Source organism: Borostomias antarcticus (genome assembly GCF_949987555.1).
Source record: "Borostomias antarcticus genome assembly, chromosome: 4".
NCBI classification, from domain to species: domain Eukaryota; kingdom Metazoa; phylum Chordata; class Actinopteri; order Stomiiformes; family Stomiidae; genus Borostomias; species Borostomias antarcticus.
The window spans coordinates 36,221,890-36,236,889 of NC_140237.1; the positions used below are offsets into that span (position 1 = coordinate 36,221,890).

Sequence of the window (15,000 nt, forward strand, 5' to 3'; positions counted from 1 at the left end):
CAGCCAATCATTATCAAAAACCAGAACTAACCGTTGTAAAATTATAATTTTAGCGTGTCTCGACAGCTGAAGGTTCCTGTAGCGAAAAACCTAATTAAAGTGTTGCTGAAACCTAAGGTGTGAACAAGGCCCGCGTCTAGACGCCGCCCCAGCTGTTCTCAATCAATCAATCAATCAATCAATCAGACCGCCGCCCAGCTGTTCTCAATCAATCAATCAATCAGACCGCTGCCCAGCTGTTCTCAATCAATCAATCAATCAGATCGCCGCCCCAGCTGTTCTCAATCAATCAATCAATCAATCAATCAGACCGCTGCCCAGCTGTTCTCAATCAATCAATCAATCAGACCGCCGCCCAGCTGTTCTAGACGTTGGTAGCCTATGATGACCTCTAACTAACCCTGGTCCTGCTGCAGCCCGTCAGGCTGGGACAACGAGAAGAAGATTGGGATTCTGCATGAAAACTTCACCACAGTTCGACCTGAAGATCCGTTTGAAGACTTCATCACGAAGCCTCCCATTAGGAAGGTAAGAGGAGGAAGAGGACCTACTCTCTCAGGACAGGAGATGGCCGGAGTGAAGATTCTCACGTCTTAGATGTTCCTGTTCTCTTCCAGCTGGTCCATGACAAGGAGGTGAATGCGGAGGATGAGCAGGTGTTCCTGATGAAACAGCAGGTGTGTCTCCATGTCCTGATATCCCAGCACCTCTCTTCCTCTCCACCTCTTTGCACCCTGAACAGTATAGGCAGTTCATGTCTGCACGAGTCTGTACTCTCCTGATGGACCTCTAGAGGGCAGTGTTTTTCTACTCAGACACAGTATAGGGGCTTTGATAGGGGTTGACCTTTGACCTCTATGTTGACATTTTTGAAAATGACTTCTAGCATCTGTCTTGAGTCCAGCCAAGCCTGATTTAGGAAGTATTTCTCTTTAGTTTCCTTTCATGACATGTCCTCTTCTCTCTTCTCTTCTCTTCTCCACTCCTCACCTCTCCTCTTCTCCCCTCCTCTCTTCTCGTTTCCTCTTCTCCTCTCTTCTCTTCTATTCTCTTCTCTTCTCTCTTCTCCTCTCTTCTCCTCTCCTCTCTTCTCCCCTCCTCTCTTCTCGTCTCCTCTTTTCCTCTCTTCTCCTCTTCTCGTCTCCTCTTCTCGTCTCCTCTTTTCCTCTTCTCTTCTCTTCTCTTCTCTTCTCTTCTCTTCTCTTCTCTTCTCTTCTCTTCTCTTCTCTTCTCTTCTCTCCTCTCCTCTCCTCTCCTCTCCTCTCCTCTCCTCTCCTCTCCTCTCCTCTCCTCTCCTCTCCTCTCCTCTCCTCTCCTCTCCTCTCCTCTCCTCTCCTCTTCTCTTCTCTTCTCTTCTCCTCTTCTCTCTTCTCCTCTCCTTTCGTCTCATCTTCTCCTCTCTCCTCTCCTCTCGTCTCCTCTCTTCTCCTAGTCCCTATTGGCCAAGCAGCCGGCCACGCCCACCAGAGGAGCCACAGTAAGTCTGTCTTTGACCTTATATCCAATGGCAATGTCATCTTATTGCTATAGCACCATTCATACAAATCAATGTAGCACATAGGGCTTTACATAAAGTGCCAGAGTGTGCGTGAGTGTGTTGCTCTCTCCCCCATCCCTCTCCTCTTCCAGGAGTCTCCCGGGCGGACAGCCTCCGGCTCCCCCCGGCCAGGTGGCCGAGCCCCCACCAACGTGGCCAGCGTTTCCCCCATGACCGCCGTCAAGAAGCCCGACCCCAACATGAAGGGTACGACCTCCCTCTGCTCCAGCTCCAGGCCCTAACTCTAACCCTAACCCTGACCCCAACATGAAGGAAGGGTACGACCTCCCTGTGCTCCAGCTTCAGGCCCTAACTCTAACCCTAACCCCGACCCCAACATGAAGGAAGGGTAGGACCTCCCTGTGCTCCAGCTTCAGGCCTAGTACTAGCTAGTTAATGTGGAGCTCTAGGCCTGGTACTAGCTAGTTGATGTGGAGCTTCAGGCCTGGTACTAGCTAGTTGATGTGGAGCTCTAGGCCTGGTACTAGCTAGTTGATATGGAGCTCTAGGTCTGGTACTAGCTAGTTGATATGGAGCTCTAGGCCTGGTGCTAGCTAGTTCATATGGAGCTCTAGGTCTGGTACTAGCTAGTTGATGTGGAGCTCTAGGCCTGGTACTAGCTAGTTGATATGGAGCTCTAGGTCTGGTACTAGCTAGTTGATATGGAGCTCTAGGTCTGGTACTAGCTAGTTGATATGGAGCTCTAGGCCTGGTGCTAGCTAGTTAATGTGGAGCTCCAGGCCTAGTACTAGCTAGTTAATGTGGAGCTCTAGGCCTGGTACTAGCTAGTTGATGTGGAGCTATAGGCCTGGTGCTAGCTAGTTAATGTGGAGCTTCAGGCCTAGTACTAGCTAGTTGATATGGAGCTCTAGGCCTGGTACTAGCTAGTTGATGTGGGGCTCTAGGCCTGGTACTAGCTAGTTGATATGGAGCTCTAGGCCTGGTACTAGCTAGTTGATATGGAGCTCTAGGCCTGGTGCTAGCTAGTTGATATGGAGCTCTAGGCCTGGTGCTAGCTAGTTGATATGGAGCTCTAGGCCTGGTACTAGCTAGTTGATATGGAGCTCTAGGCCTGGTACTAGCTAGTTGATATGGAGCTCTAGGTCTGGTGCTAGCTAGTTGATATGGGGCTATGGGTCTGGTGCTAGCTAGTTGATATGGAGCTCTAGGCCTGGTGCTAGCTAGTTGATGTGGAGCTCTAGGTCTGGTACTAGCTAGTTGATATGGAGCTCTAGGCCTGGTACTAGCTAGTTGATGTGGGTTCAGCCCTGCTGTTGGAACACCTAGAGGTTGCTATGAGGATCATTCTGCCGTTGCTATGGGTATAATTCCCCAGCCCTGGCTTCCTGCTGGCAAACATCACATCCTGTGAGTTACATATGATTGCCAGCTGTATAGTGTTTCTGGGTGATGTGTGTGTGAGTGAGAAAGAGATCTGGTGTGGTATGGTTCTGGTTCCTTGTGTGTGTGTGTGTGTGTGTGTTGATCTGGTCTGGTGTGGTTCTGGTTCCTTATCTGTGTGTGTGTGTTTCCGTTTCCTTCCTCAGGCGCAGCAGCCAACGAGGGCGTCCTGGCCAACTTCTTCAACAGTCTGCTGAGTAAGAAGACGGGGTCTCCAGGGTCTCCAGGGAGTCCAGGGAGTCCAGGGAGCGCCACCGCTTCGCCAGGAGCAGGAGTTCAGGCAGTGGCCAAGAAGACAGGTAGGACTGGCTCCTCTAGACTCTCTGGTCCTCTAGGGGTCATAACCCCGGCACCGGGCCCCAACACCGTCTGCTGTCCCTGGACCCCTGGAGTCTGGAGTGGGGAGGAGAGGCGGGTCTGAGAGGAGCCCTGGCGGAGCTGGTGATGACAGGCCTGTATGCTGCATGGAACCTCCCAGTCCATGACATCACCACGTAATCATGATCGCAGAGCTGCCGCTCCCCGCCCACGCCTCATCTCCCCGCCCACGCCTCATCTCCCCGCCCACGCCTTATCTCCCCGCCCACGCCTCATCTCCCCGCCCACGCCTCATCTCCCCGCCCACGCCACATCTCCCCGCCCACGCCTCATCTCCCCGCCCACGCCTCATCTCCCCGCCCACGCCACATCTCCCCGCCCACGCCACATCTCCCCGCCCACGCCACATCTCCCCACCCACGCCTCATCTCCCCGCCCACGCCACATCTCCCCACCCACGCCACATCTCCCCGCCCACGCCACATCTCCCGGCCCACGCCTCATCTCCCCGCCCACGCCTCATCTCCCCGCCCACGCCACATCTCCCCGCCCACGCCACATCTCCCGGCCCACGCCACATCTCCCCGCCCACGCCACATCTCCCCGCCCACGCCACATCTCCCCGCCCACGCCTCATCTCCCCACCCACGCCTCATCTCCCAGCCCACGCCTCATCTCCCCGCCCACGCCACATCTCCCCGCCCACGCCTCATCTCCCCGCCCACGCCTCATCTCCCCACCCACGCCTCATCTCCCCGCCCACGCCTCATCTCCCCGCCCACGCCTCATCTCCCCGCCCACGCCACATCTCCCCGCCCACGCCACATCTCCCCGCCCACGCCTCATCTCTACACGCCTGCAACCTGGAGACCATGTGTTCATATTAACCCTATAGCCTGAAGATCATGTGATCATGTGTTCATCATATTAACCCTTTAGCCTGAAGATCATGTTGACTGTCATGCAGTCTACTAGTCACCTAGGCTACTAGTCATGGTCTACTAGTCACCTTGGCTACTAGTCACCTTGGCTACTAGTCACCTTGGCTACTAGTCATGCAGTTTACTAGTCACCTAGGGTACTGGTCATGCAGTCTACTAGTCACCTTGGCTACTAGTCATGCAGTCTACTAGTCATCTAGGCTACTAGTCATGCAGTCTACTAGTCACCTAGGGTACTAGTCATGCAGTCTACTAGTCACCTTGGCTACTAGTCATGCAGTCTACTAGTCATCTAGGCTACTAGTCACCTAGGGCACTAGTCATGCAGTCTACTAGTCATCTAGGCTACTAGTCATGCAGTCTACTAGTCACCTAGGCTATAGTCATGCAGTCTACTAGTCACCTAGGCTACTAGTCATGCAGTCTACTAGTCACCTAGGCTACTAGTCATGGTCTACTAGTCACCTAGGCTACTAGTCATGCAGTCTACTAGTCACCTAGTCTACTAGTCATGGTCTACTAGTCACCTAGGCTACTAGTCATGCAGTCTACTAGTCACCTAGGCTACTAGTCATGCAGTCTACTAGTCACCTAGGCTACTAGTCACCTAGGCTACTAGTCATGGTCTACTAGTCACCTAGGCTACTAGTCATGCAGTCTACTAGTCACCTAGGCTACTAGTCATGCAGTCTACTAGTCACCTAGGCTACTAGTCACCTAGGCTACTAGTCATGCAGTCTACTAGTCACCTAGGCTACTAGTCATGCAGTCTACTAGTCACCTAGGCTACTAGTCATGCAGTCTACTAGTCACCTAGGGTACTAGTCATGGTCTACTAGTCACCTTGGCTACTAGTCACCTAGGCTACTAGTCACCTAGGCTACTAGTCACCTAGGCTACTAGTCATGCAGTCTACTAGTCACCTAGGGTACTAGTCATGCAGTCTACTAGTCACCTTGGCTACTAGTCATGCAGTCTACTAGTCATCTAGGCTACTAGTCACCTAGGGCACTAGTCATGCAGTCTACTAGTCATCTAGGCTACTAGTCATGCAGTCTACTAGTCACCTAGGCTACTAGTCATGCAGTCTACTAGTCACCTAGGCTACTAGTCATGCAGTCTACTAGTCACCTAGGCTACTAGTCATGCAGTCTACTAGTCACCTAGGCTACTAGTCATGCAGTCTACTAGTCACCTAGGCTACTAGTCATGGTCTACTAGTCACCTAGGCTACTAGTCATGCAGTCTTATTAGTCACCTAGTCTACTAGTCATGCAGTCTACTAGTCACCTAGTCTACTAGTCATGGTCTACTAGTCACCTAGGCTACTAGTCATGCAGTCTACTAGTCACCTAGGCTACTAGTCATGCAGTCTACTAGTCACCTAGGGTACTAGTCATGCAGTCTACTAGTCACCTAGGCTACTAGTCATGCAGTCTACTAGTCACCTAGGCTACTAGTCATGCAGTCTACTAGTCATCTAGGGTACTAGTCATGCAGTCTACTAGTCATCTAGGGTACTAGTCATGGTCTACTAGTCACCTAGTCTACTAGTCATGGTCTACTAGTCACCTAGGCTACTAGTCATGCAGTCTACTAGTCATCTAGGCTACTAGTCACCTAGGGCACTAGTCATGCAGTCTACTAGTCATCTAGGCTACTAGTCATGCAGTCTACTAGTCACCTAGGGCACTAGTCATGCAGTCTACTAGTCATCTAGGCTACTAGTCATGCAGTATACTAGTCACCTAGGCTACTAGTCATGGTCTACTAGTCACCTAGGCTACTAGTCATGCAGTCTACTAGTCACCTAGGCTACTAGTCATGGTCTACTAGTCACCTAGGCTACTAGTCATGGTCTACTAGTCACCTAGGCTACTAGTCACCTAGGCTACTAGTCATGGTCTACTAGTCACCTAGGCTACTAGTCATGCAGTCTACTAGTCACCTAGGCTACTAGTCATGGTCTACTAGTCACCTAGGGTACTAGTCATGCAGTCTACTAGTCACCTAGGCTACTAGTCATGGTCTACTAGTCACCTAGGCTACTAGTCATGCAGTCTACTAGTCACCTAGTCTACTAGTCATGGTCTACTAGTCACCTAGGCTACTAGTCATGGTCTACTAGTCACCTAGGCTACTAGTCACCTAGGCTACTAGTCATGGTCTACTAGTCACCTAGGCTACTAGTCACCTAGGCTACTAGTCACCTAGGCTACTAGTCATGCAGTCTACTAGTCACCTAGGCTACTAGTCATGCAGTCTTATTAGTCACCTAGGCTACTAGTCATGCAGTCTACTAGTCACCTAGGCTACTAGTCATGGTCTACTAGTCACCTAGGCTACTAGTCACCTAGGCTACTAGTCATGGTCTACTAGTCACCTAGGCTACTAGTCACCTAGGCTACTAGTCATGGTCTACTAGTCACCTAGGCTACTAGTCACCTAGGCTACTAGTCACCTAGGCTACTAGTCACCTAGGCTACTAGTCATGGTCTACTAGTCACCTAGGCTACTAGTCATGCAGTCTACTAGTCACCTAGGCTACTAGTCATGCAGTCTACTAGTCACCTAGGCTACTAGTCATGGTCTACTAGTCACCTAGGCTACTAGTCATGGTCTACTAGTCACCTAGGCTACTAGTCATGCAGTCTTATTAGTCACCTAGTCTACTAGTCATGCAGTCTACTAGTCACCTAGGCTACTAGTCACCTAGGCTACTAGTCATGCAGTCTTATTAGTCACCTAGGCTACTAGTCATGGTCTACTAGTCACCTAGGCTACTAGTCACCTAGGCTACTAGTCATGCAGTCTACTAGTCACCTAGGCTACTAGTCATGCAGTCTACTAGTCACCTAGGGTACTAGTCATGGTCTACTAGTCACCTAGGGTACTAGTCATGGTCTACTAGTCACCTAGGCTACTAGTCATGCAGTCTACTAGTCACCTAGGCTACTAGTCACCTAGGCTACTAGTCATGCAGTCCACTAGTCACCTAGGCTACTAGTCACCTAGGCTACTAGTCATGCAGTCTTATTAGTTGCCATGTCTGCTCAGAGGAATGATTTGAGTTTGGTTACCAGGGGAACAGTGTTTCTAGGGGCAGGTGATCAGCGTTACCTGGGTAACTTATGTTTGGGTTACCAGGGGAACAGTCGAGGTATTCGGCCACTGCCAGCTCCATCATTAAACAGATGATGTCACTGTAAACAGATGATTTCATCTTCTGTTTTTATCTGTATAGAATATATAAAGCTAACTGGCTTTGTTGCTCTAATTGGCAAAGCAGATAGTTCCATCTTCCTCCATCTGGCAGAAGTTAAATTTGTGAAGTGTTTCTTAAAAATGGAACAGCAGATAGAAATATGATCTGTAAATTAAATCTGACTGTCACAGAGAAAGCATTAGAGATGACTGATATGGATAAACACAACAGACCAATGTGGCCATGGCCCCCTCGTCAGTCCTGGCCCAGTCCGCTGATCACACCAGGAGATGCATGGAGATGTTTCACTGGGTCCTGATTTCTTGTGCATGTGCTCTTGACTTCCAGCATGGAACCATCTCACCGTCTAACCTCCCTCAGCCTGTTGCCTGTTCATAACAGAGGCAGTTTTGTCAGCCTGTTTCCTGTTCGTAACAGAGGCAGTTTTGTCAGCCTGTTTCCTGTTCGTAACAGAGGCAGTTTTGTCAGCCTGTTTCCTGTCTTGTCACACTGCGGGCGCTACAGGAGATTACTCTGTGTTTTCTCTCCGTCTTCTCCAAGGGCAGAAGCCGGGTTTGACTGATGTCCAGGCGGAGCTGGACAGGATGACTCGCAGACCGGACGCCATGGTAACCGCGAACAACACCCCCCCTCCCACGGAGAACGAGGCCTGAGGCAACGACCGCCGCATCGTCCAACGCTCGGCTCTCTGGAACACACACACGCATAAAAGACAACACTCTCAAGACCAAAACTCCCAACGTGTATATCTGTCTGCAAACAGGGGCTTCGCCAACATGGGTTTGAGATGCTATCCGATATATATTGGTTCTTTGGTGAGATGGGTAGAGGGAAGAGGATAGAGAGAAATGGTGGTTGAGAAAGAGAGAGAGAGAGAAATAATTTTAAGACTTGGCTATGTTTATTTCATTGTTTCTTCAATTTATAATGGTTATTTTGCAAGGGATGTCAAGTTTTGGTAATGTGTACAGTGAGCTAGCTTCACTCCCCCCCCCCCCCTCCACACAGCCCTCCAGGCTGAGTGTTACCTGCTGCCGTGGCCTCTAGGAGCTAGCTTCATACCCCTCGCCCCTCCATCCAGAGTCTCTAGGAGCTAGCATCATACCCCTCGCCCCTCCATCCAGAGTCTCTAGGAGCTAGCTTCATACCCCTCGCCCCTCCATCCAGAGTCTCTAGGAGCTAGCTTCATATTCCCCCCCTTCATCTAGAGTCTCTAGGAGCTAGCTTCATACCCCTCGCCCCTCCATCCAGAGTCTCTAGAAGCTAGCTTCATACCCCTCGCCCCTCCATCCAGAGTCTCTAGGAGCTAGCTTCATAACCCCCGAGTCTCTCGTTCAGCTAATCTTATGGAAGGACAGCGGTTGCGATTATAAGATTAAATTGAAAGCGTAGATATATTTGTTTTAATGAAACAACGAGCGTATGTAGTATGTATAAAATGGTAGAACTGATACTGGTGTATTTATATGACGATTCCTCCTTGCTCTTTTTGTTTTTCTACTGTGCACCCCCGTGTGCTGGTCTCCAGGCCTCCGCTGGGCTTCATGTTCACCTGTTCAGAGCCTCTGGCACCATCACACTAATGAAACACCACATGGAAGCCAGTCAGCCACCAGGATTCTGTAAATAGCAGCTAAATTGCAATTCAAGCATTTGGTTGGATTTTTGTGCAAAATGCAATTCTTACAATGAAGAAGGAACGGTCTGGTCTAGATTGGCAGGTGTAGAGTTTCCAACGGAAGCTCTACTTTTGGCTACAGCTGTGTGTGTGTGTGTGTGTGTGTGTGTGTCTGTGTCTGTGTCTGTGTCTGGGAGGGGTTAGGCAGCATCTTTCCTACTTTAACTCCCAAGTGCCTGGCCCAGCGAGCTGCTGCCGCCCAGCAGAGGTGCTGCTGCTTCCAAGAGGAGATGCACTGTAGCACCAACAGTCTAGAGGTTTTATCCGGTTCTGTCATTCAAGTAATTTATTTGTTTTTGTTTTATTTTGTTGTTCTTTTTTGTATAACAAGCCTGTGGTCTTTTCATAATGTTTCAAATGAAATGTTGCCCCCTTCTGTGGCCTAGATATAACACCCCTCAGCTGAGCAGTAGAGAAGGCCTTTCTCCAGTGTTGGAGTGTCCAGCTGCTGATGTCTAGGTCAGCAGGTCCAGCACATCTGTCCCTCACACCACTGACCCGGCTCAGGCCACCACGCTCTGCGCTGGTCCAGAGATCAACGTCCCTCGCTTGCAATGGAACTGGGTTCCACTAGAAATGAACTTTCAGTTCTGTCTTGGTTTTCTTCTTCAGTTGAAGTGTTTTTTCTCCTGACTGTGGCCAGATGAAACATTCCCTGTGTGTATGAGCTACACCTCCCTGTAAGAAGCGCTCTGCAGCCAGGCTCTGCACCGGCCTTCAGTCCTGCTTCTCTCCCTTCAGTCCTGCTTCTCTCCCTTCAGTCCTGCTTCTCTCCCTTCAGTCCTGCTTACCTGCCTTCAGTCCTGCTTCTCCCTTCAGTCCTGCTTCTCTCCCTTCAGTCCTGCTTCTCTCCCTTCAGTCCTGCTTCTCTCCCTTCAGTCCTGCTTCTCCCTTCAGTCCTGCTTCTCTCCCTTCAGTCCTGCTTCTCTCCCTTCAGTCCTGCTTCTCTCCCTTCAGTCCTGCTTCTCTCCCTTCAGTCCTGCTTCTCTCCCTTCAGTCCTGCTTCTCTCTCTTCAGTCCTGCTTCTCTGTTTTCTGTCCTGACTGGGACGTCTCTCCCTGTACTGAGGTTTTCTTTTCTGTTTGTTCTCAACAATTATATATTATCCACTGTATGACTGTACCATATCAGATTATCTGTAAGGTTTTTGAAGGTTATGTATGTTGGGATTGTAAATGACCATATTCTAATTTCAAAGGAATTGCTCCAGCAGATTGTCCTCATCGTCCCTAGTAGACTCCTCCTCTAGCGGTCTGGTTTATGCACCCTCACGTTGATTCCATAACTGATTCAAAAATAAGAGCAGCTACTAGACTTGCCATTTGAACAGCATCAATAGCATAAAAAATTAAACTGCAGAGAATTGTCGCCCGGAACCAAATATGCAGAGTAGTAGTGCTGAGTGGTGTTCAGTAGTAGTGCTGAGTGGTGTTCAGTAGTAGTGCTGAGTGGTGTTCAGTAGTAGTGCTGAGTGGTGTTCAGGAGTAGTGCTGAGTGGTGTTCAGTAGTAGTGCTGAGTGGTGTTCAGTAGTAGTGCTGAGTGGTGTTCAGTAGTAGTGCTGAGTGGTGTTCAGTAGTAGTGCTGAGTGGTGTTCAGTAGTAGTGCTGAGTGGTGTTCAGTAGTAGTGCTGAGTGGTGTTCAGTAGTAGTGCTGAGTGGTGTTCAGTAGTAGTGCTGAGTGGTGTTCAGGCGTAGCTGAGTCCCTTCTCCCTGGGTCCGGCTGCTCTGTCTGTTTTACATCTCTGTCGCTCTGTAAGGGAAAACCACAATATCACAAAAACCCTTTTCACTCTATGGTCAAGCGATGTCAGACTGCTGAGTCATGCTCTGAGCGACTGGGCTCTCTGGCTCAGTTCCTCTGAAGGCTCTCCGGTTGATATGCGACCAGCCCAGTCCTGGCCTGGCTCTGCCCGACTCTAGTGTGAAAAGGGTCTGTTTGTTTTTGCATGAACTAATGTTGAGAGATTTGTTAGGTTACCATAGAACCACTCTGGATTGGGATCCTGTCAGAGACCAAGCGCTTATTTCTGATCTCCTAATTGGTCAGAGACAAGGAAACAAGCACAATCCTGGACAGCCAGGAGGGATTTCATTGGTTAAAAATAAGCACTTTGAATTGGGAGGCTTGCCAGCCCTGGTGTCACCTTCCTGCCTGCCTGCTTAGGAACCCGAATGGATGACTAACCAGTGTGATACACAGCTAATCTACTGTCACATTGTCTTGGATTGAATAAGGACATTTCCTTGGGGGGTCCACTATGCTCCAATCCACATGTCCTTTGAATGTGGCTGGTGTAACAGTACAATTGCCCCTCTGGGATTAATAAAAGTACCTACCCTACCCTAGCCCTAGACTCTCCTCATTGGGCATGTCTTTCTCTGCTCTGACAGAATTAGTTGTAGCAATGCTCCTTCTACAGCAGTTTACCAAGCCTTCCCCTTCAGCCCTCCCATTTTAAATCTGGGTTGGATTTCCTGCATAGAGAAGTGCTCTTATAGTTGGTATGCTGCTTCCCTGTGACCAGGTGACCCATAGCAGTCCAGACATGCCTGGGTTAACAGTTGAAAATTAGCCTTGGCTAATACTGACCCATTTACAGCAATGTTCATGAATGTGTGCTGTCCCTGTTATGGGAGCTAACAGGTTGGGATGGACTAGAGTCTAGGCACAGCCTTCTGCTGCTTCGCTGGTCTCTCTAGACACATGGCTGGTAATATTCTCTGACTGGACTCTGTAGGAACAGAACTGCCCTTTTGGAAATCAATAATTGGCTCCAGGTATAGGTACAGCAAGTGCTTTCATGCTGCTTGATTAAATTTGCACTTGCTTTTTTAGTATTATGATTTGACCCCCTCAAGGTTGGATAACAGACCTTTAACATTTAATTCAAGCTTGAGTTGATAAAATGGCTGCTCTACATCCTAACCTTGTGGTCTTGTTAGAATACACACACAGGGGAGATTGAAACAGCTTTTGCTTCCAGGATATGTTGATACCCACATGGAAAGCTGCCTGTGTGTCCTGGTCTGGTTGTGTGGAGAGAGACACTGCAGTATCCTGCCATGTGGGAGCTCGCTTCTTGTGCTGACAAAGATAAGGAAACGTGTCCGTCTACCCTGGCTTCAATAAAACAAAGAATCCAGACTTTTGTTACCTTGTGTGCTTGTCTCTTTTCTCTTTTCTCATATCTTGTATTGACTGTGTCACAGCCTGCCCTGTACTGTATTTGTGGCGGACTTCATTCTGCTCTCTGTGTTGTGTTTTCTGCGTCCCTCATTGTGCTTGACCCATGTTAAGGGAGCTAACTAAACTAACCCAGGTTATAGGTCCTCTACAGTGTAGGTACCAGACCCTGAGCTCAGGGTGGGATTCAAAGTGTGAGTTTCACTACCTGACAACTAGGCTGCTGTAGCCTGCTCAGTACAGCACACACCTAGAGAGGGCATGAGACCGTGGTTAAACACCAGTTAAACAGTCTAAACCATTGGTATAGTTGAAGTGTTGATCCATGCTCTGGGACACACAAGATGGGCCTATTGAGGGTCAAATACTTTAAATGGGTTATTGAAAGATGGATGGTCAAATGGTGGCCGTCCAGGGTCTGGTTCCCTAGGTTACAAAGGACCTATAACCTGGGTTATTCTGGTACCTACACTACAGAGGAGCTATAACCTGGGTTAGTCTGGTTCCCTAGGCTACAGGTATAGTCTGGGTCTAGGCTACAGGTATAGCCTGGGTCTAGGCTACAGGTATAGTCTGGGTCTAGGCTGCAGGTATAGTCTGGGTCTACAGGTATAGTCTGGGTCTAGGCTACAGATAGGCCTATAGCTGGGTCAGTCTGGTTCAAAATGGGATCAATTTGGAGTTATCCTATCAGACAGGCTACTGATTCGTAGCCTGAATAGGCGCGGGAATACGATGTGTTGGGCATCGCCGCAGAGACTAGTTACTGCCTATTTTTATTGCAATATTACATATTACACGCATAAACAGAGTTTATTGACGCATAGTCTACCAGTGTAACTTGTCTTGTGCCCTAGCTGCTCCCCGCCCCGCCTCCTCAGCTGCAGGTATCCTGGGTCTGCTGACCTGTAGGCTGGACACTAGCACCGGCCAGACAGCCTCCTGATCAAATACACACTGAGAGAAACACACGCTTCCAAGATCCACCACTAAGAACATCGATTAGTCCGCTTTGGACTCGACCTGGTTTCCGTCGCATGTTACTATTGGAAAAGTAGTCTTCTCTGAAAACGTGCAACAAGAATGTAGTGTTTGTGGGCGGAGACTGAGTGAGGAGCAGATACAGGCTAACGAGCCCAAACTTCATCTTTCATTATTGCTGTGGCATATCCGACGATACCTATTCATCTCGTTTTGTTCTGGCGTTGGTGGATCTGTGTTATTTACGGGGAAGATCCCAGAAGAGAGGAATGTGTCCCAGACTACTCCCTGAAGAGACATTTTGTGTGCGTGCAGAACTAAGCAGACTCGTCTGTGGGTGAAGCTGCTCGGATAACTGCGATTCCGAATCAAACCACTAACAAACGGCATTTAGTAACATTGTGTCAACAAGGAACCCGCTGGAGAAACAGTATCGCGTTTGAACTGTTCGGGGGATCAAGAGGAGGAATACAGGAGGAGGAATACAGCAGGAGGAATACAGCAGGAGGAATACAGGAGGAGGAATACAGGAGGAGGAATACAGCAGGAGGAATACAGGAGGAATACAGGAGGATTGCTTGTGATCGACCGTGTTAGGCTTGGTTCTCTCTCTTCATCCACAGCATATGGAACAAAGTGTCTTTTCTCCAGCCGATACGGGTCGTAGTGTGTGGGACTAGTATCCTATAGGACTAGTAGTCTATAGCGGTGTTCAGGTTCTCAGGGTGAAGAGCGAGTAGATCTGAGCATGAGGAGCACCGAGGAGACGGAGGGGTTCGAGGCCTCCAACACGTCCATGATCTCGGGGGCCAGCAGCCCGTACCAGCCCACCACCGAGCCCGTCAGCTCCAGGAATGTGCTCGGAGGAATCAGATGCGACACAGAGTACCTCAAGTCGCACTTTGGCATGTTAAAGGTCACTGAAGTGGTAAGTTTCACTAACACAACTGTAATAAACCAGTATTGTATTTGGCAATAGGAAATTCAATAGCCCATATCTACCGTGAAGCTGACGACACCCACGCGGTGGGACCAACAGGTTTGTCAACTTTCAACAAACAGGGTTCGGGTTTGTTTAGTTAGGGTCATGGAAGTTACACATTTCTTGACGCTGGTCAGCCTGTAGGCGATTGTAAATGGTCACCTTTTGCTAATGCCATATTAACCATTTAAACTGGGTAAAGGCCAGTAACACTTTATGGTATGTCTGGAAAGAGACATCAACAAAGCCCTGGAGCAACACTGATCTCTCTCACACACACACACACACACACACACACACACACAAACACACACCAGCGTCGTCCACAACAGGGGAACTTCACTAAGGAAGTAATTAAGTTAATTGTATAGAGGAAGATGTGGAAGATCATGTTTCATAAGCATTTAGGCTGTAGAATAATACTGTTCTCACTCGGTCATTTCTTTACCTCCTCAATTTATCTCTTTATTTTATCTACAGCTCCCGTTGTCCCCTTGTTCCCCTCCTCTCTTCCTGTCTTGTACGCGCACAGGGTTGGGGTTAGTTGGGGATGTCATGTGTTGCTTCATAAAGCATTCATGTCTCATTCATAAACCACTGGTCTGCGGCCGGCTGCAGTCCTGGGCTGTGGGGAGGAGGGGTGCTGTTCACTCACGCTCCGGGGCTCAGCTGTGAGGTGTGTGTTCCGCTGTCCTGTCACACACACCTGAGATGTTTGCCAGGAGAGAGGAAGGTCATCCTGGTGTGTGTGT

General features: G+C 49.3%; 2 protein-coding genes and 1 long non-coding RNA gene across 4 annotated transcripts in view; 2 read left to right on the forward strand and 1 right to left on the reverse strand.

The window, feature by feature from the left end:
• Window positions 1-8,969, forward strand: part of dync1li2 (dynein, cytoplasmic 1, light intermediate chain 2) — a 25,354-nt gene extending 16,385 nt beyond the window's left edge. Inside the window, exons 8-13 of one of the 2 annotated variants that reach the window (XM_084436698.1) lie at window positions 417-528; window positions 618-677; window positions 1,433-1,477; window positions 1,630-1,744; window positions 3,085-3,237; window positions 7,964-8,969. In XM_084436698.1, the coding sequence (XP_084292824.1) occupies window positions 417-528; window positions 618-677; window positions 1,433-1,477; window positions 1,630-1,744; window positions 3,085-3,237; window positions 7,964-8,076 (598 nt within the window). In that variant the 3' untranslated portion in view covers window positions 8,077-8,969. The remainder of the gene's footprint in view (window positions 1-416; window positions 529-617; window positions 678-1,432; window positions 1,478-1,629; window positions 1,745-3,084; window positions 3,238-7,963) is intronic. The other variant, XM_084436699.1, reaches the window with a different exon arrangement.
• A 131-nt stretch (window positions 8,970-9,100) lies between these two features.
• LOC311307827 lies at window positions 9,101-12,237 on the reverse strand. Its single transcript, XR_014630391.1, has 2 exons — window positions 9,578-12,237; window positions 9,101-9,525 (listed from the first exon to the last, which is right to left on the reverse strand). It is a non-coding gene; the product is annotated as an uncharacterized lncRNA (long non-coding RNA).
• Window positions 12,238-13,192: 955 nt separating this feature from the next.
• Window positions 13,193-15,000, forward strand: part of cmtm4 (CKLF-like MARVEL transmembrane domain containing 4) — a 12,714-nt gene continuing 10,906 nt past the window's right edge. Inside the window, exon 1 of the mRNA XM_084436706.1 lies at window positions 13,193-14,194. Coding sequence (XP_084292832.1) covers window positions 14,015-14,194 — 180 coding nt within the window. The 5' untranslated portion in view covers window positions 13,193-14,014. The remainder of the gene's footprint in view (window positions 14,195-15,000) is intronic.